Source organism: Ruditapes philippinarum, unplaced genomic scaffold (assembly GCF_026571515.1).
Source record: "Ruditapes philippinarum isolate M1 unplaced genomic scaffold, ASM2657151v2 ctg3445_1_1_1_1, whole genome shotgun sequence".
In the NCBI taxonomy this organism is placed as follows: Eukaryota; Metazoa; Mollusca; class Bivalvia; order Venerida; family Veneridae; genus Ruditapes; species Ruditapes philippinarum.
The window spans coordinates 166,481-192,431 of NW_026866545.1; the positions used below are offsets into that span (position 1 = coordinate 166,481).

The window sequence follows — 25,951 nt, forward strand, 5'->3', positions numbered from 1 at the left end:
CTCCCTTGACTACTGTCATCCTATTTTTACAATACTTTTATCGCCGGTCTTATATTTCTTATGGCACTTGTATACCAACGATCGCAAAACATATCGATACTTTTCCATGACTTTTTCTTTAACATAACCAAAGAATGGCATTTGACATTACATTCTGTTGCGACCGCGTCAGCGTCAAGCGTCGCCATTTTTATTGTTCTTATAGGATCACTGTATGTCCTTGATAGTGAGACATACGGATACAGTAAATGTCATAACATTCGGCAGATTTCTTACTACTTACTCTGTTTTGAAGACAATTTGTTCAAACCGGTATTACCGTAACTAATGGTTTGATATATTTTTTTTGAATAATGTTTCTTAATGTACTTCAAATTTATGGAGATACACAAGGGCAAAATTATTAAGGCTCGGGAATACTGTTTTTTTTCACGACTTTGCGGGACAACCCTCGTAGTAATAGCAACATTGGTCTTATTTCAAATTTGGAAACCTAATTGGTCACTTTGTCACATTGTGTAGAAGTTTTAGTAATTAAAGTTCTATTTTGTTTACCTCAGTGGGCATACTGGGTTGTAAGACAATGTCAAGCCCTATTTCAGTCTCCTCTACAGAGAACTGATCTGAACACTATTAGAATATTTACCTTAAATCTAGATAAGTGACACCTTCAGCAGACAATACTGAGATTACTTAAGACCTAGCGTACACCAGAGTAGACTTCACCCAATTGTATTAATGTGGGTTGAAAAACGCTAACGGTGGGTTAAATTTAACCAACGTTTATACAATAAGGTGCTGGTAGCTAAATGGAAAGCTTCTTCTTAATGATATCGCAAGTCCCTGCTTGGATTTGTACAAACAGCAGTGAGGGCAAGTGGTTCCAAACCAGAAACACAACCAATGAGCACGGGTTTGTCCAGAAGGACGAAGCTTCCAATTTTTTATTGAAAATTCATCAACAATGTTAGTATCTGATTCGTATGACTAACGAAAACTGAAGTGGGTCAATAGTGTACATGGTTGCTTCTACAGTAATATACTGATTTACTGTTGCCTTGGTGCACCCTGATACACTAACTCCTTTTAACTATTTGTGTACATGTATGCATTAATGTTTAATGAAATCAAAACATGAAATAGTTATTATAAGACCAAATTCATTTATAACGGCAATAATTAACTATGGAAATAATTTATCAAACAACTCACAATGATTTTCAATATTTTAATGACAAAATGTGTCTGAATTGCTAACATTTTTCATAATACATGTATCATGCACAGACAAATATACAACTGGTAAGAATCAGTCTTAAAATGAGTGCAATAAAATGACACTAAAAATATCTTGCTAAATGTAAAATATACCATTGACAACATGCCTTAAGTGAACCAAGTTTTAAGTTTCAAAATAATGTACATGTATATCCATTTATATGGTTGGAATATAGAAAGGAATGAAATTGTACCATATTCTTTCTAAGCAGTATAAGTGACTAAAGCAATTAAAATGAAATCTAAACTGATCACAAAGGGAAATAACTCATTCAAACTAAAATCGAAAAAATGATCATTGTGTTGACAGATAATTAAAGGCATCTTTACATTTGTCATTAATTATAAGAATCTTATATGCAAATAGTAGCAAATACAGCCTGATACACAAACAGTAAATTTGCAATTATATCATATTAAATTAATTAAATAACTTAGTAAAATTCATGGAGGAAACATAAGTAGAAAATGTCTCCTGTCATTAAAAGGGTTCAGTTGAAAATAGCACTTATCATCACACATTTAGGTCTACACATAATGCACTATTACACAAACAAAATTCATTTATACAAAATTGAAAGACATGTCTATTAAAAATGAACACTTTAATTAGATGGGAGATATAAACCCACATACTGTTTTTCCCCTCACAATTGTAGCTAATAAATTATTACAATATGTAAATGTAAATGAAAAGTCTAACATAAAAGAATCCCAGGCGGGATTTGAACCTACATATGTGATTCAACGTCAGTAACCTTCACCACTCTGCCACTGACGCCCCTACTTATAAATGACCGTTCTGATTTCTTCCTAAATCATAAATACAAAAATGTAATATATAGACACTTGATACACATATTTTTTCTATTCAGTTCAGTAAGAATTGGTTTAAACCAATATTGAAACTAGTATAAAAGAAAAAAAAAATGATCACTGTGTCAAATCATTAGTTTTATATGACTAATATAACATGAATCATGATGGTCCCAATTACACACTAGTTTTGATAATGTGTATTAACATTGAACTGTTAACTAACATTATTCAACTGTAAACTTTAAATGTGCCATGACTTCAATTAAGTTAATAACAATTGTGATTTGCCATGAATCTAGTGATAGAAATAGCACTAATGATGTGCTTAAATTTGTATATACAGTCAACATTATGGTATAATAAAATAAAAGGTAAGGTAATGTTGATGTTGAAATGTTTCTGCATCTTAATAACATGAATACACGAGGTAAGTCAGTTGGTATCATCAAATACAAGCATATATTTGTTGAACACAACCAGTAAAAATTAAACATTATTCTCTATTACTCCTATCCAAAACTAGTTTTACAATTTCACAGTGTGTAAAGTGAAAGCACCTTAATGTAATGAAATGAAAACTGCTGGGTACATGTTATTGGGAAGTTGTCATTATTATAATTTTGCCTATTACATCAACAGAGTCACTTGAGGCTGTAAGTATTGTAAGGAATAAATAATACAGTAGTTGAGAGTCTATAATGCCAAGTTTCAATGAACGTAGGATACTGGTATACAGCCATTTTAATATGACTGTCCTGCATCTTCCTGCACATCTATTTGCCTGAACACTTTGAATATCAAATGTATTGTAAGTATATCAGTTCATATGATGACTACATGATGACAACAATTCCACAGGATGACCACATCTGTTTCAGGAATATCTTACACCATATCCTGTTTTCTTCTCTAATAAATAATCTTAACAACCTTCAAATCAATCTAAATCACTAGATTAGATTAGATCCATCAAACAACATTTGTTTACTTTAAATATTTTCATGATTGTATGGTTTAGACAATTTCATCATCATTTAATAAGCACTAACACTGCTATAGATAATATAGAATATATGAGCCGTGTCACGACAAAACCAACATAATGGGTTTGCGACCAGCATGGATCCAGACCAGCCTGCGCACCCGCGCAGTCTGATCAGGATCCATGCTGTTCGCTATCAGTTTTACTACTTGTTATAGACTTTATAAGCGAACAGCATGGATCCTGATCAGACTGCGTGGATGCGCAGGCTGGTCTGGATCCATGCTGGTCGCAAACCCATTATGTTGGTTTTGTCGTGACACGGCTCATATCAAGTTATACTGATATACTCCTGTGTACAAAACTTCATGTCTAACAACCTCTACACAATCACTGACTGTTTAGTTATCAAGCGGTATAGCATACTCACAAGGAATAGAATTGAGCTGTGACATCAACAACTTGATATTTGTAGATGTATGTAAGTAATTGTATGTAAGATGAGGATAAGATGATCTCAGTAAACCGTATGTGATCCGAGATCAGAATCTTGGCTGGAAAGCGGAGGATGATGACGAAGTTTGTGTAAGATTGTTGTTGTTGAAAGACATCTGTTGACTGCCCTGACCTTGACCCTGTTGTACATTGTGCATGTGCTGCAAATGAAATCATATCAGCATATCAACATTTATCAATCTAATATAAACCAGTATTTTTCTTTCATTAAACCTCGTTTAAAAACATCGAAACATCTAAATATGTTAATTTTTTGAAAACATTGAAACCTTCCAGATTTATGGCTCTTTTAAAAACTGTGATATATTTTCACACTTTTATTTTAATCACAATAAATCTTTCAGGTTGTTTCACTTTTAAAGCTTCTATAATATTTCAGACTTGTCAAAACAACATAACTTTTCATTCCTTTTGGCTTTTTTTTAAAGAAACAATCAATCACAAAAGCCCTGTATAACCGGCATCAAACAATCTATTTTAAAGTCCTGTGAAGCCTACAGACTGAAAATTACAAGAGATCCCTGTTATTGTTGATAGATGTATTTCATACATGTTCTCAGAATATTGCATATTCAAACAAAAATCTATACTGTAGAGGTCAATAAAATTCTTAAATTACTTACTTTAGTTAGATAATGATTTATATAGAACATTATAACAATCCTAGAGCCCTGGCAGCATGCCAGGTTTCATACATACCACAAGCACTGTAAAAGCAGGGGAACTTCATAACTTTAATAACAAAAATAGAAAACATGCATGGTAATGAGCAAAGCAGTATTATGATATATACAACAGAAAATAAAGCAGACACAGATCAACCCTTGAAAATAAGACCACACTGTTGTTATAGCTACATACACAGTCACTATGATTGTACAAATCATAAATTTTGATGTAAATTAATGTTACTTTACAAAAAGTATACAGTACTGAAGGCCTCTTAGTATTAAATCTGAATGAAATGTTAGTCTAAAGAACATTTAATGGACTGAAACTAGAGTTTAAGACGCGTCTGAGTGGTAGATAAATCCGACTGAGTGGTAGGTAACTCTTGACTAAGTGGTATGTAACTCTTGACTGAGTGGTAGGTAAATCCGACTGAGTGTTAGATAAGTCCGACTGAGTGGTAGGTAACTCTTGACTGAGTGGTAGGTAAATCCGACTGAGTGGTAGGTTTGTTTGTTTGTTTTGGGTTTTACGTCACATCGACACAGTATAGGTCATATCGCGACGTTCCAGCTTTACTGGTGAAGGAAGACCTCAGGTGCCCTTCCGTGCATTATTTCAGGCACGAACGGGTACCCGAGTAGAACCACCGACGTTCGGTAAGCTAGCTGGATAGCTTCCTCACATGAAAGAATCCAAAGTCCCTGTCAGGATTCGAACCCACAGCGTTGAGGGGCAAGTGGAGTGGTAGGTAACTCTTGACTGAGTGTTAGATAAGTCCAACTGAGTGGTAGGAAACTCCGAGTTAGTGGTAGGTAACTCCAACTTAGTGGTAGGTAACTCCGAGTTAGTGGTAGGTAACTCCGACTTAGTGGTAGGTAACTCTGAGTTAGTGGAAGGTAACTCCGAGTTAGTGGTAGGTAACTCTGAGTTAGTGGTAGGTAACTCCTAGTGGTAGGTAACTCTGAGTTAGTGGTAGGTAACTCCAACTTAGTGGTAGGTAACTCCGAGTTAGTGATAGGTAACTCCAACACTATGAGGTCCCAAGTACAGTGTGCTATGTCTTACATTATACCTAAAATTACCACAACCAAATGAGAGTAATACAAGGAAATAAATTGTATTGCTTAAACCACATTTCTAGTAAAATGTACTGAAAACTTTCATCAATCAGCTTGAATAACTGGCATTTATTTAAAATCTTCTTTGCCATTATAGCCACTAAATTTAAATGGTCCAATAAAGATATTTTATATTATTATTATTATTTATTTCATGCTTTCCAGTGTATTATTGTAATATATCAGATGATTATATTCTGATAAACCACTAGTGAAATTTATAAAATATAATTTTCACTGTAGCCGGACTATAACTGAATGCGGATGAAAAGAAAATCAAACTAAATGGAATAACAGGCAGAAAAAAATGCCATCATACATAAATTTTGCTTCTTTAGGAAAAGAAAGTCGATGTCACCATACATCATGTTAAAAATGTAACAAAATGAGAGAAATTTAACAGAACTATATTTCTAAATTGATGATGTGACGTCATGATGTGATGATATCACAAAGGAGAATGCGCGACGTTACGCGGCAAAATCAGTAAAAATACTTAAAATCACTTAAAAAGCATGAAATAAAAAGACAATTTATTTGTTTTACATATGAGATTGAAACATATTTCTTTTGTGAACACCAGCTATTATATTTTTACTCGTGGCTACGCCACTCGTGAAAATATTGCATCTGGTGTTCACTCAGTGAAATTATATTTCAATCTTACCTGCAAAACAAACAAATATCCTTATGTACATACCCACTGACACAAAAGATATTCAAGAGAATGGTTGCACAATTTCAAAGTGAAAAAGTGGCATTGTTAAAAACAATAAGGACCCGAGAGGTGGGAATGGCATAGGAAGGGATGGAATAAAAATGTTGGTGACTTATTTTAATCTTTTCAGAATAAGCTGCTTTGCAATAGGGAAAATAAGCATGACATATCCAAACTTTGTGAAATTATAAACATGTTCTTATGAGATAAGACATATTATTATATGTAATAGTTTAAAAACTATCAAATCACAAATAGTTCAGAATAAAACATTTGACCTTAATATATAGATAATTTTCTAGAATTTACAATGTTATTATGTAGTAACCACACTGAAACAATGCTTAATTTATAAATAGTGCTTCTGAGTAGAGCAAAAAATATCAAGACAGATTTTAACCACTGAAATTACAACAATTATTTTGATTTATTATCATGGGAAAATATAGCAGGTCTTCCTTTGGAAACACCATCTTTTTATTTGGTGGTAAAATACATGGAAAAAATCACTGAAAAGAAAAAGTGACAATTCCTACTATCTTGATACATTTACATAAATATAACAGTGGCAATATGTCTACAAAAATATGTTTCTATAAGGAATATTTTTAGAGTATTAAAATCGGAGTATCTAAATCAGCCTTCATGACATAATTCCCTGACTTGATGTGTATATTTACATTTTTTATATCTTCTTCAGCTCATCAGAGTACATGTACTTAGTCAAATATTAATTCTCACAGAATATCACAGTAAAGGAATGGACTGGCAAAGATTGTTTACATATAAAGACTGTGCCACTTGTTTTCCTTGCTTCATGGTAAGTTTCCAGGCTTGATGTTAAAACTCCTTAAGTGCCCCCTTTTCTTAATTTTCTAAGCACCCTGGGCACTAGATGGGACAGTTACATGCACATATAAACAAATATTTTTCTAAACCAAATAAAGTAAGAGGAAAGTGAGATTAATCATTAAAATCAAGAAATATGTTGTTATTGTATGCAAATTTTGATCAAACACAAATTTTATAATTCTAAAATCAAAGCAATCTTGATGAAAAGTTTGTCATATTATTACATCTGGAGTTCTTTCTTGGAAACAACTGAAAAACAGACGGGACCAACTGAAATGTGCATTTGTTAAAAAGAATACTGCATGATGTAACTAAAACGATGGTAAAACAGGAGTTAAGTATAACAATAAGATTGTTCTTTCTTATAACGCTTGTTAACTACCAATGCATTTTGTACATAGCTTTACAGCCAAGAAGAGATTTTTAGGATAACAACATATTTTTATGTTTGGATATGGAACAAATATCCACAAATGGATGAAAATGTGAATTTTGGCCAAAAATTAACTTCATTTATTGCAGGTTTCCAAAGAATTGACCAAGCAAGGATTTGTGTGAATGTTTGACATCATTACGGGTCAAAATTGTGAGATTGTGTTTTAAGCATATTTATGGTCATTTTTTTTATCGATATGTTAGACGTTTGACACTGTTGAATCAACGATAAAAATTTCTCAAGAAAGATTACATCAAATGGCAGTACATGAACTGGTAGCTATTGAGAAACTAAATAAGAGCATTTTGATTTTTTTACAATTATACTTCATTTTTACAAAAATGCAGCAGAACTTTGTAAGTCAAATTTGAAGGAATTTGTTTAAAAACTTCGACACATCGGGATTTTGACTCATGAATCGGTCTCAATTTAATGACAAAGTTTCGAACATTCCACATTTAAAAGCGAGTAACAAAATGCGTAAAAAAAGGAATGGGCAATAACTTAACCATCTTATTGTTTATATCTCCAGTGTGATTATCACGCGACACAGGGTAACGGTAGTTCCCAAACAAAACTAATTCATAATGTTTATTTTCAAACACAACTACGGAAATTTGAATAATAACAATAAGAGTATTTTATCACACATGTGAACGCATACAAAGGCTGTTAGAACACACAGCTGTGTAATTAACACCTGTCACATGATTTGATCGGAAATCATCTTCGTGGCCAGAAAAGTTGTGAATAATGTTTAGAGATTGAAGGTGTCAAATAATCTCGAAGGACTTCGACTTATTTATGGTAAATTGTACTCAGTTTATTCTATAAGGACCATGAGAAAACTTCGACACATCAAAAATTCAGTACATGAAATTTCGACCGATGTATAGGTTTTTATATATTGAATATATAGCGGAAAAAATCTGGACTTTTATTATTTTACTTTGACACTTTGAGAAAATCAACTAATTGAAGTTTGACTCATAGAAGATCTACTGTAACTTAAAATTTCCTGAAAATGGTGTCTACCCAATGGGAGTTTAACCATCATGTGTTTAACTAGAAACCAACATATCTTTCTAACCGATGCTCATTTCAGTGAACAATATAGTCTTGGTTCCCTGTGTGCAAAATATTTCTTTACTTTTACACTATATCTCGGTATATTTAGCACTCTTCATTAAGTAACAATGTTGAGATTTAACAACAATAAAACACAGCACATTTACCCCATTAAATCCAACCAAGAGTAGTAACTCTAACTCTTAGTTTCAAAGTTACAGTAAAAAAAGCGACCGCGCAAGGGAAACACCCAAAACGGTCGCTTAATGAAATGGTCTCTTAAGACAAAGCATGATATAAAAGTCAAAATTTATAAATGACATCTTTCTTTTGCGGTGGGAATGTTTTTCAACTTTACTTATATAAATGTTGAATAATTAGTAAGCTCCGATAATCTAAATGGATGCAAAAATAACTTTCTGATATTTATTGACAAAACAGTTTTGATCCATTACGTACATGTTTGACATTTTCCAGAATTTTTTTAACTTCTCCGTTGTTTTTCCTTGTCTCCAACATGAAAACCCTATTAGTGAAAATGTTTCCTGTTGTGCATTTTTTCATTTGAAATAAACAAACTATATCTAATTGTTACGATTAATTTAATTGCTGATCAAGTTCAAGGTCAATTCAATGCAGTCTAAATGTCAACAAGCTAAGCATATACACCATCTCAGTAGGGGCGGAGCGTTGCATTGTTTATCCGATTTTATTGATTAATACACGTCACGAGTACATGTATAATGCTAATAACTACATTTGCATACGCTGAAACAGTTTGGGAAATAGAGTTTTTCACACATTTATTTGTTGTGTTTTGATTGTTTACACTTGTGGCATTACGAGGCGGCGTTCTCTAACAACACAATTACTTGACAGGTAAAAGTGGTTGTTTAATGAAAAGACTGATCTCAATTATGTGACTAATTAGCGGACGCTGGTCGCGTTCAGCAAAAGTCGCTTAATATATTAAAGATATAGAGAGAAAATGATCGGGGGGATTTAAAGTGGTCGTTTAAGACAAAAGTCGCTTAATACACGTGGTCGCATGGGAAAGTTAGACTGTACCTATTAATTTAAGCACTGATATCTTTATATTCTAAAATTGATATAAATACCATACTAGAAGAATTACCTTTCACAAGACAGCTGGCTGTTATTTTGAGTTTTTCTCACTTAGACAAAAAATATCAAAAATATTTCAAATGTATGATATAATGATACTATGAATCTCAAAAAGATCATGTTTATTAGTCGCATATAAAAACCAAAATATTTATAGAACTTTTTATTAACATTTCAGTTTTTCAGCAGGGTAAAGTTGTAAGCTCTAAACTAATTGGGCAGAGCAGATCTACAATACCAAACAACCTTTTAGTATATCTATTAAAGCAAAAAAAATGAGAGAAATCATAGCTGCATTCAAGGAGATTGGTTATCATAATTTACAAGCACATAACAACACTCTAGGTCATTCTATTTTAGTAAAGCAAAAATCATGCACTATTCACACACCTATGGCCTTAAACACATCTTTATCTATAATACAACTCTTTTAAGAATTTGTATATATTAAATCATTTAAAAATCTTGAACAAAATAAGAGCAGTCTACTGAATGCATATTGTAGATAATTACTGGAAGCAGTCTGTGTACAACAGTTATAACTATGACAACAAGTGGTCTGATTTTACCAAGGTTGCACTGTACCTGATACTCAGTAGTTACCATAGAACTGGAGGTAGAAGAGGTCGGGGGAAGGGTTCGTACTCGCTTAGCTGGCGGTTGCTGCCCATGTGTGGAGGATGCATCATTACCTGTCTGTTGCTGAGAAAAGGAATAAAGTTCCCTCTTATGATAAAAAGTTTTTTAGCATGAAAATTTATTCATTTCAGCAAAGGAAAACATGCATGAAGAATGATGCTAAAAATCCAGTCAGTTATTTTTCAATATCACTGATTCAATTCTGAGTAGAGCTTTGCAGATTTGATGAAAACATTACATTATTGATAGCCTTTTATCAAGGACAGCCGTTGTGAAAAAAGAAAAAGAGATTTGTCAAGCTGAAGAGTTGAAGAAACACAAGCATCATACAGTCTTATAAAAAGTTTAGCTGGGACTGAAGTAACAATTAAATAAAGACTTTATCTCTGGTTTTTGTTTTAAAAACTAACCTAGAAATAGGCATTTAACCACTTCTCTATGTAATGAACAGTGATGTGTTTAAATCTTTCAGACAAACCAAAAACCTTATCTATAGTTATTTAGCTAGATAACTTCTAAACATTAAAAAGTTTTAATGTCCTTCGTAAAACACAAGATGGTAGGCATGTATATCAACAAAAGAACTTTCAAACATGGAGAGATTTATGATAAAGGTCTAAGAAATGTTGTAAGATTTATTTTGTTACCTTACTAGCTGCACCAGAAGCTCCTTTATCTTCTTCATCGTCAGCCAGAAATTCTCGCTTAGGATATGGTATTTGATAGGATTCAAATACACTGAAACAGTTACACATACAAAGGTAAATATGAGCCACGTCACAACAAATCCAACATAGTGGGTTTGCGACCAGCATGGATCCAGACCAGCCTGCTCATCCGCGCAGTCTGATCAGGATCCATGCTGTTCACTTACATACTCTATAACAAGTAAAGAAACTGATAGCGAACAGCATGGATCCTGATCAGACTGCGCGGATGCGCAGGGTGGTCTGGATCCATGCTGGTCGCAAACCCATTATGTTGGTTTTGTCATGACGTGGCTCATATATTGTTTCCACATATAAAACAGTTCTTATCAAAAATAAGAATTGAACAACATCCTCAGAATACCAGCTAAAATCTTGCTTTATTTAATATTTTTTGCAGGTGGGTAATGATTTTTTTATATACATAATTTAAATGTAAAGTTATGAGCATACAAACAAGCAAACTGACGATAATCAGTGAGTGATCAAAATAGCTCACACTAAGCATGTTGTGCTCTGGTAAGCTAACATAAAATCCATTAGAACCTAAGGGTAGGAAAGAGTAATGTGGTAATATAAATGTACAAACTCTGTGGCAGGTTTTGGCTCCTCTAGAAAATATGGATCCATCATTGCTTGCTCTGAAGTTATTCTTTTTGTAGGGTCCATTGTTAGTAATTTCTGTAGCTGTAAATATCATTTGTATAAACATGACACAAAGAATTAAATAATCCAATTCTTGTTACTATAGATAATAAACATGGGTGACCAAAATAACTTGTTGCAATACATAGTGACATCTCTATAAATTGTGTTTATCTTAAAGAATACAAAAATAATGAATTTGAATTTCATCCCATTCATTTGCAGTGTTTTTTAGCTTTAAAGTGTTCCCATTTATTTCAAATAAGCTTTCTTCTCAAACATACTACATAGGTAGAGTATAAGTATCACTGATTTAAACTAGATGACAAATTTGGAGAAGTAAGCAGTCCCATGTACTTGAATAAGTACTTATACAATATTTATGAAAACTTATTTAGGTTTTGGCCACTGTCATTTTGGGGGTTTAAACATAATACTTAAATCACTTCAGTTCGCCAGCAATAAACCTGTAAAATTGCCTTTGCCATCAGCATTGTTCCAGGCCAGCTTGCACATCTGACAATGCTTAACCCATTACTTCATGAGCATTTTGTGAAAAATGGCTATTTTCATTGAAAAGTCTCCCGTTACAAGTTCAAATGGCTATAATACTATAAAAACTGCTTCAACACTAATCAAACTTGGCACAAATGTTGACTGGACCTTTGTCCTTGCAACAACATGCTCAGGCTTAAATTTTCTGTTACCATGGCAACGAGGGGTCATCTCAAAATTGCCAAAAATCACTATTTTGCGTTGATTTTTTCCATCATAATTGATTTCAAAGTGCTGCAACTTCTCAATGGATTGAGAATAGAGTCAAATGCTTTTTCAGCGTTGGTCACACGTTACCTTATGATCAATCTGGGGTCCATTTATAGCCTCTCACAAGTCCAAAATTTTCTTGGCGATGAGGGGGACTCCGCCCCCTTCAAAACCCCCCTAACAGAAGGGGGCACATCCCCCTTCTGGCAACCCCCTGATGTATCTTTTGGTTGGGGGGCCGCGCCGAAAAACTGGTCACTTTTTTTAACAACATTTCTCAAACAAAAACAAGTGTTAAGGGCCTAAATAATGCATTTTTTCACCATTTGAGACAACAAAAAGGGGGGGGGGGTGAAAAAGGCGTTAAAAGGCGTGTATATGAAGTAATGGGTTAATACTATTGGCTTTTTAATGTTGTATTTTGATATCCAAATGTCTTTAACTTTGAATGGGTTTTAACAAGTTCAAATTAGGGCAAATCCATTACATAAACTCAGCAGGTAAAGTGTTGTTGAATTTCATGTACACAGGATAAAACTAAAACACCATTATGATCTTGGTATGTTTTGATTCTCAGAATTTCATGCTGGTACTGTGTTTGCTTTTTTCATTTCAACAAGATATCTCATCAAATAACCATAAATGTTACAATTCAGAAAAAGAACCTTCCTAATTAAGAAGGTGAAACAGATCTGTAATAAAGTAGTAACTTACTAAATGGAATGCTTTACTATCAGGTTTTATCTTGTGTTTCTCCATATATTTTGTGAGATTACAGTTACCATAACTGAAATATATTTTGTATGACATTTATACGATAACATCACTATGTATTTTCAAGATTTTAACATGCCAACTAATATTCTGTTATTAAGTATTGAAAACATACCTATTAGCTAGGGTATTTCTGTAGTCTTAATAAAAGGCAATGAATAAATGTACCTGTCATTATGAGTTATGATAAAAAAGTAAAGAGGAAAATTGTCACTTTTTCCTGTCAAATTACATTTTGGGACAGAATAAAACAATATTATATCGTCCCATTTTCATTTATGAATAAAAATCTACGTAGAAATAATTTCCCAAAAAATTATAAATAAATTTACATTTGTGACAAACTTTACTGTAACTTTTGGGTTAAAATAGTTAAAATGTATTTTGGGCCCCTTAAGAATTTATTTCCATCCACTCCCGGCCCAAATGCTTTTCCCAATACATATAACCAGTTTTTCCAAAAATCAAAGATCGGGTTAAAAAAATTTTAATAAAATGTATTACTATGCTCCTTTTCAAAAAGATGTTTAAATAATTTTTAAAATTTTCGGGAAAAAAACCCAAAAATCACTTTGTAATGTTTTTTCAAAAACTTGATTTTTAAAAAATTTTCATTAAAGTTCCATGCTCTGGCATTTTTCTTATATCTTCCCAATCTTTTTCTGAAAATAAACAACAGTTAAGTGTTATATTTCATTTCTTGTGTGAAGACCAAAACGACTATTCAAATTAAAAATAGTGCTCTCATAATAATATTGAATATATACAAATGTTCTGCAAGAATTAATCAGATTTTAGAGGAACAAATCTGAAAAAATCTGGTTTTGTTCTGTCAAGCTCAAGTGTAATCACAGTCTTTTATCACCTGGCAGTCATTTAATAATACTCCTTGATTCTTATCGAGTTACAAGACATTTTTCAAAAATAAATATATAACTTTTATCACATGAATCTTTTGACTGCTGTTCGCACATTTGATGCTTATCATTTTAAATTTCTTAGACAAAACATTCTTCCTACTGAGTAAATGAGGGCTGCTTGGTTTTATTTTTTCCATATCATATTAATATATTAATTAACTTATACCTGTGGTAAAGCTTTTACCTTGTGGAAATCCCATAACATTAAATATTCTATCAAGTTGATCATGGTGATAGGGGTTACTAGTTTTAATGTCTTCTTGTCGACAATGAAATATTGGTTCCGATGTTAATAACTCAGCAAATATACAACCTATTGCCCATATATCTGAAAATATACATTATATACATTCATACGTATATTGTTACAGGAAAATGATAATTTTACATATCTGATAAAATGTACACAATGATACTAAGGTGTTTAATAAGATTTGATATCATAAATAGTTTTTAGCAGTTTAGCAGAAATAAAATACGTTTTATTGAAATAAAAAAATATCACCATCAGTCAAATTTTTTTTTCTTTTTCTTTCTCTCTCTCTTTTTTTTTTTTTTGGGGGGGGGGGTGGATGGAGGATGGGACCATGAGTCAGATGATATCAGCTATCTATCAGCTATCATTTACTTATTTAAATTTAAACTAAAAGTGAGTTACGTTTCTTTGAAGTTTGAAATAGTAATATTTCAATGTAACATAAATGTAACATAAAAGGGACTGTTTGTCTGTTTCTGATCTTTCTGATCACTATTTTCCCTTCTCCATAGGTCCTATCACTACTCCCCTTATAGTGAAAAAAAGCACTGAAGTGTGTCATAGAGTATCCTAATGATCGACTGAAAAAGATAATGCTGTATAAACATGCCAACATACCAATAGCTTTAGTATAATGTCTAGCACCAAGTAGAAGTTCTGGAGCTCTGTACCAGAATGTAACAACCACTGGATCCAAGTCAGCAAGAGGCTTCAATGGTGCATTGAATAACCGTGCAAAACCCATGTCAGCTGTAAATAACATAACAAAGTAAGTGTCATGACAAATAAGCTGAAGAAGAACAATGACAACTTTTGGCTCTTTTTCTCAAACTTCAGATAAAGATTTTAAACACAAAGGTACACAGAACAGATTTGGTATTTCTGTTTCACCTACACTATAAAATATAACATGTAAACCAGTAGAAAGTAAATGCTGGGATTTTTTTAGTTGGTTTATTTCATTATATTGTGTGCAAAATGTCTTAATACTGCATCTTTAAAAATGTAAAATTAAAATCAGCACTATATATTAGCTTATTATTATATTGTTACAATTTGATAGAACAAATGACACACATGCTAATGATATTTTGGATTTGATAGGTCTAACCAATGAAACTCAACAAGATCAAACAAAACAAAAACAAAACGTATGAAATTCAAATTGTTAGGGTATTTAATTAACAAATATTGACCAGTATATTATATTTCTAACAATGCCAATTTGTACTTTTTTTATTTTATCATATGAAATTGAGTTTAATTGCTGAATGGAAAAGAAACTTACTATAGACTTACAATATGACACGATTGTAATGTCAATCTGATTTGATCAATATAAAGATGTTTTAAATATTGCTATATACCGTATACACTTACCAATTTTTACTCTGCCTCTTTCTTGTCCTTCCCCCATTACAAGAATGTTTGCTGGCTTCTAAAATACACAAACAACAACAACATGCCTTAAACACAATATACCACATTTCAAAGAGATATACATGTAATAACTTTATCTGGTAATGAATATCATACTAGAGAATTCACTTGATAATTCATGCATCAAAGTTGAAACTAATCATCCATGGCTTCAGCTTAGATTAACAACCAGAAACACAACACCTTACTCTGTCAACAAAATAACATACTGAATCTGACTATAGGGTGAAAGTCAATAAATTCCCAACATATCTCTTGTTAATAACACACCAGTCCATGCCATTTTTTATTCAGTTAACAAATACCATCAAAATGTACAAGTTGCATAACTTAAGCCCAGCTCTTTAAAGGGATACTCAGGCAAATTAACAACAAAAATATTAAAATGATATTATGTACTCAAATCACGCTAAAATGACATTTTCTAAAGCCTCAGCATAAATTTCTGTATGAATTCCATATATTTTGGGTTTAAAGCGTAAATATGTATAGAACGAAATTTAGAGGCCGAAAGAATCACTGTGTAGTTTTAAAACAATGTCATGTGACTTGAACAAACCCTGGAAGTTAAAATCACAGAAATTGTGGGTATTTTATGATTGAAACAGCTCTAGGTCAGAAATTTGGCTAGTTCATTTACGTTTCCAGAGTTCACTGTGACAAATATTATGAACCTGACCCACGTGGGTGAAGTTAGAAAACACTCAATTTATTCTTTATAAGGAGAAAAGTTTTTTTTATCCTGTGACTGCCTAGTGTATTCCTTTTGATGATATTTACAGAATAATGAACAAACAATTCAAAACAAAGGAATGAAAATTTTGCCTGTATCTCCTTTTAAAATGTAATCTGTCTTAAATAAAAAAGTTTAAACTTTCAAACTAAACAAGTGCATAGCATTATACCCCCACTTCTTTGTGGGAGGCATAATAAACATCATAATTATAACCTAATAAACTGTTTGTCTCTCATCATAACTTTAATATCATTTAAAACAGCACTCTTTCAGATTCAAGTTAGTTTTGTGACAATTTAGAAACTGTTTTTTTTTGTAAAACTATTGTAAAGTAAACAAGTTAAGTTATTTAAGGTAGCATTTAAGGCATTTATAATCCACAGAGATAACACAAAATATGCAAGAATAGCTGTTTCTCTGTAACATGTAGTAACTACAGTTAGAAATATGGTGATACATACTAAATCTCACATAATTGAGCATATACATGTAAGAAAAACATGACCAAGAATGTGAAAATGTATACATATCTTAAACTTTTAATATTTAATACATTAATGATTAAAGTTTAGTTTTATTTGAACTTTGCTCATCTGCAGCTGAGTAGCTATACATAAAAAGAAAATAAACATACAAGATCCCTGTGCAGCACCCAGTTGGCATGAAGGTAATGTATACCATCTAATATTTGATATAACAAGGATTTCACCATATTTTTTGGCACACTTATTGCTTTCTTCGTTGCCTTTGCTGATCTGTGAAACTTTATGATATGCTGCAATAAAATTACATATAAACAATACAAATATATTGAAATATATACAGAAAATTATTGATAAAAAAATCTTTAAATACAAAGTCACACCTACACTGTTAAAGTCATATGACAACTTATCAGCTTAACTAGTAGAGGAAGACCTCTGATGTCCCTCTGTTTATACATGTAATTTCAGACATGAGGGACACCCAAGTAGAACCAACAACCTTCAGTAAGCAGTAATCTAGTTAGATAACTTCCTAACTCTAAAGACTCCAAAGTCATTGACGAAATTTGGACCTACAGCAGTACGGGGCAAGTAATTTGAAGTCAATAACATTATCTACCTGCAGGTAAAATCTTGTGCATAACTTCCAAGACACCGTAATACTGATTTATGCTTATTGTAACAAATTCTTTATTATTGTAGCAAATTCTTTATTATTGTAACAAGTTCTTTATTTAAGTAAATGAAGAACAAATAACTTAGACTGTTAAAAATGACAATAAATATAGAGAATATTTACCCATAAATCATGTTCAGCATAATCAAACAACAACCAAACCTTCCTGTCTGTGTGAGACAAAAATACTTTCTGTAAACTTATCACATTTGGATGTTTTAATTCTCTCAGTAACTGAAAATAATCAACAATAAAGCAAAAGTAAATACCAGGTAAAATACCATCTGACTTTCTTACTAGGCAAACTTGTCTAAAATATGTATACAGAACATACAACTTTAAACATTTTAATTGTTAAATTTCATGAAAAAATAAAATCATATTTTCATGTATCTCAAACTTTTCTGCTAAATAAATACTGTTCCACTTACTTTAAAAAAACAACAACAAAAAAACAAGACCATGTGTTAACAACCTAAGTTAAATTTTTAACTTAGCCTCCAGCTATAATAACATAATACCAACACTGGCCAACAGGCAAAACATCTTTTACATCTACATGTATATACAAATAACTTGTATAGTGTACATGTAATACAATTGTAACATGTACAAATTTTACATTAAGCATAAAAATTGATGCAGATCGTTTCCTGTACAATCAAATTTCTTAAAAATTAAAACTGATAAATACTAATGTAAAATTATTGATATACTAAATATTGATGTTGTTTTCACCATACACTTGTTTAATTCTTATACATTTATTTTTATGCTATTTTTGAAAGTTGTGATCTGTTCTATGACTACTATCACATAAATATGATGTAATCAAATATAAGGAATCAGCAAATGTTTCAGTTATTTTTTAAGCTTTCATCAATATGATAATATAGGAAACCACAGAAATTTAAAGTCTGTGAGGAACTGAATTGTTAATTTTTTCTGATACTAAAATTTTCAAATGTTTATCTTTAATATTTTAAAAGACTCGTGTTAATCTTACAGCAATTTCTCTGCATGCTGACATTGAGATTCCTGTCCCTTCAATCTGCTTTAATGCATATTCTTTCCCATCAGAACTGCAAAACAAATGTTCAAAATATAGATTAATATGAAAATACGTGTTAACGATCACAGACAGCTGATATTCTGCTTATATAGTAAGACTTTCTAAAATATAGTAAGACTTTCTAAATACTGGAATCGGTAAAAGGCCATAACTAAGGAGTTAATACATTTCTTTATGCAAGAAAAAAATCATGTCCATCTTTTTGGTATCACGTCATGGTATGCAATGAAAGTTAAAAATACATGTTTCTCTTTTTGTGTTAACTTTGTATTACTTAAACTACATTTCTCTCACGTTTATTTTCATGATATATTTTGGCTCATCTGGAGGCATGCAGCTTTAAGGAGATAGCAGCAAGTTGGTGCTTTACAGTAAGCCCACAGAACTGTTGGTTATCAATGGAATCACTTCAGAATTTCTGCTCTTTTGCATTTTTGTTTCCAAGAACACAATGACATAAACAATAAAGTTTCAAGTTTAATCAATATATTCCTTATTCCCATCAATTTGTGACCTAAATAAATGTCTGGCATAACACTCCTGCAAGGACATATGTCATCCAAAAAATTACACAAGTTTTAGCCAACACTTCAATGATTTGACAATTTTATCCAATCAAAATGCTTCATTGAACAGACCTGTGTAATTCTGCTTACCCTACAGTCCATTTGTAGTCAAAATTTATTGACGTGCCAAAGCTTGATTCTGAGATATTTTCGTTCTGGGGCAGAATCTCGCTTTGTAGAGGTGATATATTGCCCAGACACGAAAATAGCACAATATCTTGTCGCGCAGTACAATTAGTTGGACTAGTCCATTTGATGACCTTATTTCTTTATAATACTGAATGTTGATGTAATAAATTTATCAAAGACACAATCAAGAAAAAAATATTCTAATTATGTCGTAAAAATTTACTCAAAGTTTTTGAAACATATATCAATCAGACTGGACAGAATTTAATCAAGCTATTAAACGAATTAGAGTTGCGATAAGGATTAATTACTTTCTATTTTAATACAGTCATGTACAAATAAATAATGTTCAGGGCTCATCCCGAGGGAGTCGGCACAAATTTTCTGCACTGCATCCCTATTTAGCTTTTTTGAAAGATCAAAGGAAAATCTACTCTACCAAAAAAGTATATGATAGTCACAAGCGATTACTGCATGATGATGCTGCACTGCTGACTATCTTTGGCCAATCAGAGCATTGTTTATATATAGAAGCCTGAAATCACTATTTGTCTAACACATGCTTGTTTGTGTGTGCAATTTTAATTTACAATGGATGTTAAAGTAAACAAGGGTGTTATTCCCTAATTAATGGATCGGCACCATACAGTCAGTGTTTGACAACGTTACACTCTCCATAAAGCTACACACCTGCCTGGCTTTTATCACGGATTTACATTACAAGGATCGGACACTTTCGTTTAGCTTAAAGTCTCGTCGCGCGCATGGATAAGGTGGGCAGAATGAGAGATGGCTGAAAGCGCGGAGTGCGAAATATGACAGATTTTCACAAGAGTATGTGGTGTTATTGCAGCTTTGTGAAAAATTAAACACATATGAATGTATTGATACAGTATTATTTTGTGTCGCTAAAGTATTTATATATGAAAATATGCTGATAGAACGATTCAACACTTAGTTAAAAATGTACCTAATTTAAACAAGAGCTGTCGGTAGGACAGCATGCTCGACTATTCTTAGTGCTTGATAGTAAAAAAAATGCCTGATACAGTTACCTCCTCCTGTTTACAGGTTGGGGTCATGATGTTATTATTACAAAATAATACTATTACAAAAACTTTAACGTAAATTCTAAGTCGAAAAAGGGGCATAATTCTGTCAAAATGCTTAATAGAGTTACCTCCTGCTGTCTACAGGTTGGGGTCATGATGTTGAACAAGTTTGCAAAGTTTCAAAGCCATATGTCTATGGACTTTGAAAATATTTGAACTATTACAAAAACTTTAACGTAAATTCTAAGTCGAAAAAGGGGCATAATTCTGTCAAAATGCTTGATAGAGTTACCTCCTCCTGTCTACAGGTTGGGGTCATGATGGTGAACAAGTGTGCAAAGTTTCAAAGCCATATGTCAATGGACTTTGAAAATATTTGAACTATTACAAAAACTTTAACGTAAATTCTAAGTCGAAAAAGGGGCATAATTCTGTCAAAATACTTGATAGAGTTACCTCCTCCTGTCTACAGGTTGGGGTCATGATGGTGAACAAGTGTGCAAAGTTTCAAAGCCATATGTCAATGGACTTTGAAAATATTTGAACTATTACAAAAACTTTAACGTAAATTCTAAGTCGAAAAAGGGGCATAATTCTGTCAAAATGCTTGATAGAGTTACCTCCTCCTGTCTACAGGTTGGGGTCATGATGGTGAACAAGTGTGCAAAGTTTCAAAGCCATATGTCAATGGACTTTGAAAATATTTGAACTATTACAAAAACTTTAACGTAAATTCTAAGTCGAAAAAGGGGCATAATTCTGTCAAAATGCTTGATAGAGTTACCTCCTCCTGTCTACAGGTTGGGGTCATGATGGTGAACAAGTGTGCAAAGTTTCAAAGCCATATGTCTATTGGCTTTGAAAATATTTGAACTATTACAAAAACTTTAACATAAGTGGTTACGCCGACGCCGACGCTCGGGTGACTGCAATAGCTCTACTTATTCTTATCGAATAGTCGAGCTAAAAATATTTGCCTATTGTTTAGGCATACTCTCTACACTTAGATGCCCTTTTACTTCAAGCACAAATTATTACAGCGATTCAGATTAAAATAATTCTTTTTACATGGTTTAATGGGTGCATTGCAAAAAAATGTTTCTTGATTGCTTAAAAACTTTTAAAGACTTTCATGTTTGAAATTTGTCTTTATTTCTGTGAATTATTTCCAAAAGATTTGTACATTTTTTATTTGATAACCTGTATCTTAGTATAAATATAGTAAATATTCTACTAATTAGTATATTAAATATATTTTCAGATCATTCTAGACAAGCGTTCATAAATAGATGAATTCATTAGATTGGCAAGGAAGAAACTTTTATTGGCTGTTAATCGAGTTGTTATTTTTATTTTGAAAAGTTACCATAATTATAAATTTCAAATACCTGCTTTTTATATAAAAAATGTAATTTTACCGCGGATTTCGTCAAGTCAATATTTTAATAGCCTTTATCAGATAAACTCAGGGCTCTCGATTGACACGGGGATCCGGGTTTTGACTCGTGAAAATCGGGAAAAGCACAAATTTGACATGTGATAAAATCTGCTCAAGAGTCAATTTGCCACATGGGATTTTCAGCTATGCAATAATAATTACCTGTAATCCAACCCTAATTACCTATCAAATCCTACATATGTTCAAATGTCACTCATTAAAAATGTCAACAGGCAGTATAAGCCTCGTATAAAATGCTTTACACACGGCAATTGTTTATATTTATAGCCAGCCGCATAGCTCAGTCGGTTAGAGCGCGAGACTTGTAATCTCGACATTGTGGGTTCGATTCCCGGGCTGGCCAACTAAAATTACTAATCAGTCTTTCGGATGAGACTTTAAATCGAGGTCCCGAGTATGGGTGCTTAAAAACTTGGCACGTTAAAGAACCAGGAGAAGCTTCAGGAATTGGGGCATCTTTCTGTATCTGTAATTGCACTATCCTCCAAAAAAATAAAATGACTAATACTCTTCTGGAGGACTCGCCCATATGGGCAACCGGTGGCGAGTATAAATAAACGCAAACAGGCTTCACGAAAGTTGCCGGACCGTCGGACATGTCCGGCAAAAATCAGGCCGGTCCGAAATTTTTTTCGGAGTTCCGGACCTTATGTCCGGTACGAATACCGGGATATATCCAAGACCGATCAAGACCGAGTTTTCTCCCTTGAATAAAAAAATGTAAAACGAGTTTTGATTCGCCGTTTCATTATAAGTGTCCGATACATACGACTGTCAATAACCAAAATGTCGGTGTTACTACATTATTACGCTGGCGCTACGCCCGGCAAAAATCGTAAACTATCCATTGAAGAAAAAAAATCGAAACAAAAGGAATACGAGTCCAGGCGCCCGCCGAGAAAATTTGTGGGTAAATGGAAAAATGGCCGCTTTGATCATGAATGTTTTGATTTCCAAACAGTCCATCCACAGGTGCTTGAAACAAACTTTTTTAAGTTTTATATGGGCTATATACTATATATCTTTATATACATATATAGACTGGTTATGTAAAATATTTGAATATATGTGACTAGCGCCTGTGAGTCCATCAATCAGGATAAACTAATGTTTTATTTAAGGGAATAAAATTGGGTTGCAAATCTTTAAAAGTTGTTATGTCTTTAAAAAAACACCAAGGTATTACCATATACATATATTTGGGGGAAAAAATTCGGTCAGACAAAAGTTCTTTCGGTCAGACAAGAATTGAAAGTTTGTCTGACCGAATGTCAGGCAAATTTTTCAGCAGTTTCGCGAAGCCTGGCAAATACACACAAATTGTTTATACCCTGTGTACTGAAGCGCGACAATTCAGTGGCTGCAATTTGACAGTGCTAAAAATAGCTCTACACAACTGATAAGAATTACATGCTTGAGGTGTCAATTATTGATTGCTTTTAAAGGTTTATAATACAATACGTCTTTGATTTACTTGGAGTACCTGTGCATTTGTTATTTCTTTTTTCATTAAATATTCCAAGTTACATTTTGGTATTTAAAATTAATATGATATAGCATACCAGTAAAGATAAAAAAATTTATATTTTTAATTTTATACATTTAATCAGAAAAGCTGCTGCTTATTTTATTCTTTCACAGCAATTCATTTTTTTGTTTTATTTGTTTTTTTAGGTGGAGGAGGGGGTATAGACATTATAATTATGGATTTTTTCTGTCAATTTAGACTTTGGAATTTCCAAAAATAACCTCCAATACAGTCATTTTTGTAACATAAAAATGATTCATGTAGTCAAATGACACTAGAAAAAAATAATTTGACTCATGAAAAGTTTGGCCTAAAAAGAGTCTTTGACTCGTGAAATTCTGACCCTACTGAGAGCCCTGATTAACTGTACCTGTAAAAAATAAATTAGATATTTGAATTAAACAAGTATTTCTCTTCAAAATAAACTTTAAATTTCCAAAATCGGATAATAAATGGAAAAGCTATATGGTTTTTTGTAAAGTAGGTATCCATTGCGAACGGGCATTTACGTTTAGCGCTGGTAAATTATCCATCAATGTACCTTTATCGGGCGCATAACAAGATATTTAAGCATTTATATAGGGTTAACTGTCTGGGAATGTCCGATCCCTGTAATACGGGAGGTTGAAAGACCGGGCCCGCGAAGCGGGTCCTGGCTTTGGATTGCCCGGCTATAGACTACACGTGTATATTTAAAAGAAAATAAAAAAAAACAATTAAAAAGTATATAGAATTCTATACCTATCAATGAAATTTTCAGTGTCAGTTCTAGTCGGGCGCCACCATTTACAATGTAACTCAATGATAAAAGGCGGGGTATTCCGATAACGGAACAAATCTCAGTTTTTCGGATAAATAATAAACGTCGAGTGTTCCAAGTGAAAAAACGGCCGGAAGCGGTCCATGTAATACCGAATGACAATTTTAAAACGGAAAAAATGAAAGGAATTTTTTAACGACTTCCCCGTTCATAGGCTTTGCCTAATTTCATAATATGAAAAGGCAAAGCCTCAAAGCGTGCTTGATGTACTTTTAACGTGAAATAGTATGAAATAATCGCTCATTTTTAATTCAAATGCAGTGACGAGTGCGTGTGACGTTACACGTACTGTGTTAAATATGGCTCCGCCCCTGTCGTTGAATGAATAACGAGTTTTGAAAACGTTGATAAAACTTTGTTTATTTTATTTCACTTTATAATTTTTCAAGCGAAATAAAGATTATTAAAAGTGAAATAAATGTAAAACTTAAAACGTTTGCGACATTAAAATAGCGTACTTGATTTGTTTGTTTTGCACGTGCTGTTTGGTGCTACATTGTGACTTCACGTAAACAATACTTAAAACGTCTGTACAGCGTTAACAACTGAATAAAAGATATTGGTGTTCGGATGCATTTTCTTAGTTAGACCATTTTCTTTCATTCTAGATAGTTTTCACAACAAAATTCGACAAAAAATTGTTTTAATTTATCAGATTTTTCAAACAAAATGGCGCCTTCAATTTTCATTTTACATTTCCGTTCGCTATTTTATCGACAGTTTCCGTTATTCTGGTTTCCTGTCCAATTATGGTTTCCATAGACGTGCGCGGGTGACCAGTCTACACATCCGTTTTCAGTCAGAATTCCTCAGTTTTTATCGTTTCCTTTAAATTCGAAAGGTTGCGATGTGTCCAATTCGGTACTTCGAACGAAAGTTTTCAAAACCATCACTTAGCAGGTACTCGCGTTACCGTAAAGCTCGCTTTGCGAGCAGGCCCTTCAGGCCAGCTCGTCGAGCTCGCTATTATAAATATGTGCTTTTATCCATTTAAAATTTTATTCTCTTTTTAACTTGTTTCCATCCTTATTCATAGTTAATGTGCATGGAAGATAATTTAACTATACAGGTTTCAAAATGTTCTTTTGTTAGGATTTGCGGGGGGAAAAAAGAGTGCATAATTATAGAAAAGTTAAAGAACATAATTGTGTAGAGACATTTTTTACAATTAATTGATGTCATAAAACAAAAGGTATTATATGAACGAACAACGTATCATATGATTTGAGCTTTTGTGTGACCAAAGACAAACCTATCTTTGCTTTTAGCCTTGTAAACGCTCCCGTATGTTCCCCTTCCAACTTTGCAGCCTTCGTAATCAAAGAGATCTTCAACCTTTTTTCTTTCCTGTGCAGTTTTCTGCTTATACTCGTAATCCATTTTGTATTGCTTGCAGAAAAAATATCTAAAAATTTAGTTTTGTCCGAGCCATTTTAATTGAGAGTAATCTCCCCTTACCAAAAACAACCCCAAAGACAGGAAAGTTGTGCTAGGAATGAAAAATTGGAAGAACGGTTAAATTAATTAATTTGTTAGGATGGTTCATGCTAAAGTTAAAGTTCTCCTTATTGATTGAGAAAACTTTTTGATTGAGAAAGGAAGTAATGAATGATCAATAAAAGATTATTCCTTTTTTATTAGTCAAATGTTTTGCTTGCTACTTCAACTGCTGTTCAGAGTCCAAATTACAACAAAATA

General features: G+C 32.6%; 1 protein-coding gene and 1 non-coding gene across 2 annotated transcripts; one reads left to right on the forward strand and one right to left on the reverse strand.

Annotated features, from left to right (window-relative positions):
• Positions 1 to 1,214: 1,214 nt before the first annotated feature.
• Positions 1,215 to 25,713, reverse strand: LOC132732827 (cyclin-dependent kinase 8-like). Its single transcript, XM_060719341.1, is given in 14 exon segments — positions 1,215 to 3,735; positions 10,170 to 10,286; positions 10,871 to 10,961; positions 11,520 to 11,617; positions 13,055 to 13,127; positions 13,226 to 13,229; positions 13,708 to 13,776; positions 14,219 to 14,362; positions 14,909 to 15,040; positions 15,671 to 15,728; positions 17,101 to 17,241; positions 17,751 to 17,861; positions 18,634 to 18,709; positions 25,506 to 25,713. Coding segments are annotated over 14 exon segments (1,356 nt in total). The 5' UTR covers positions 25,634 to 25,713; the 3' UTR covers positions 1,215 to 3,621.
• Trnat-ugu (transfer RNA threonine (anticodon UGU)) lies at positions 22,171 to 22,248 on the forward strand. Its single transcript has one exon. It is a non-coding gene; the product is annotated as a tRNA-Thr (tRNA).
• Positions 25,714 to 25,951: the final 238 nt, after the last annotated feature.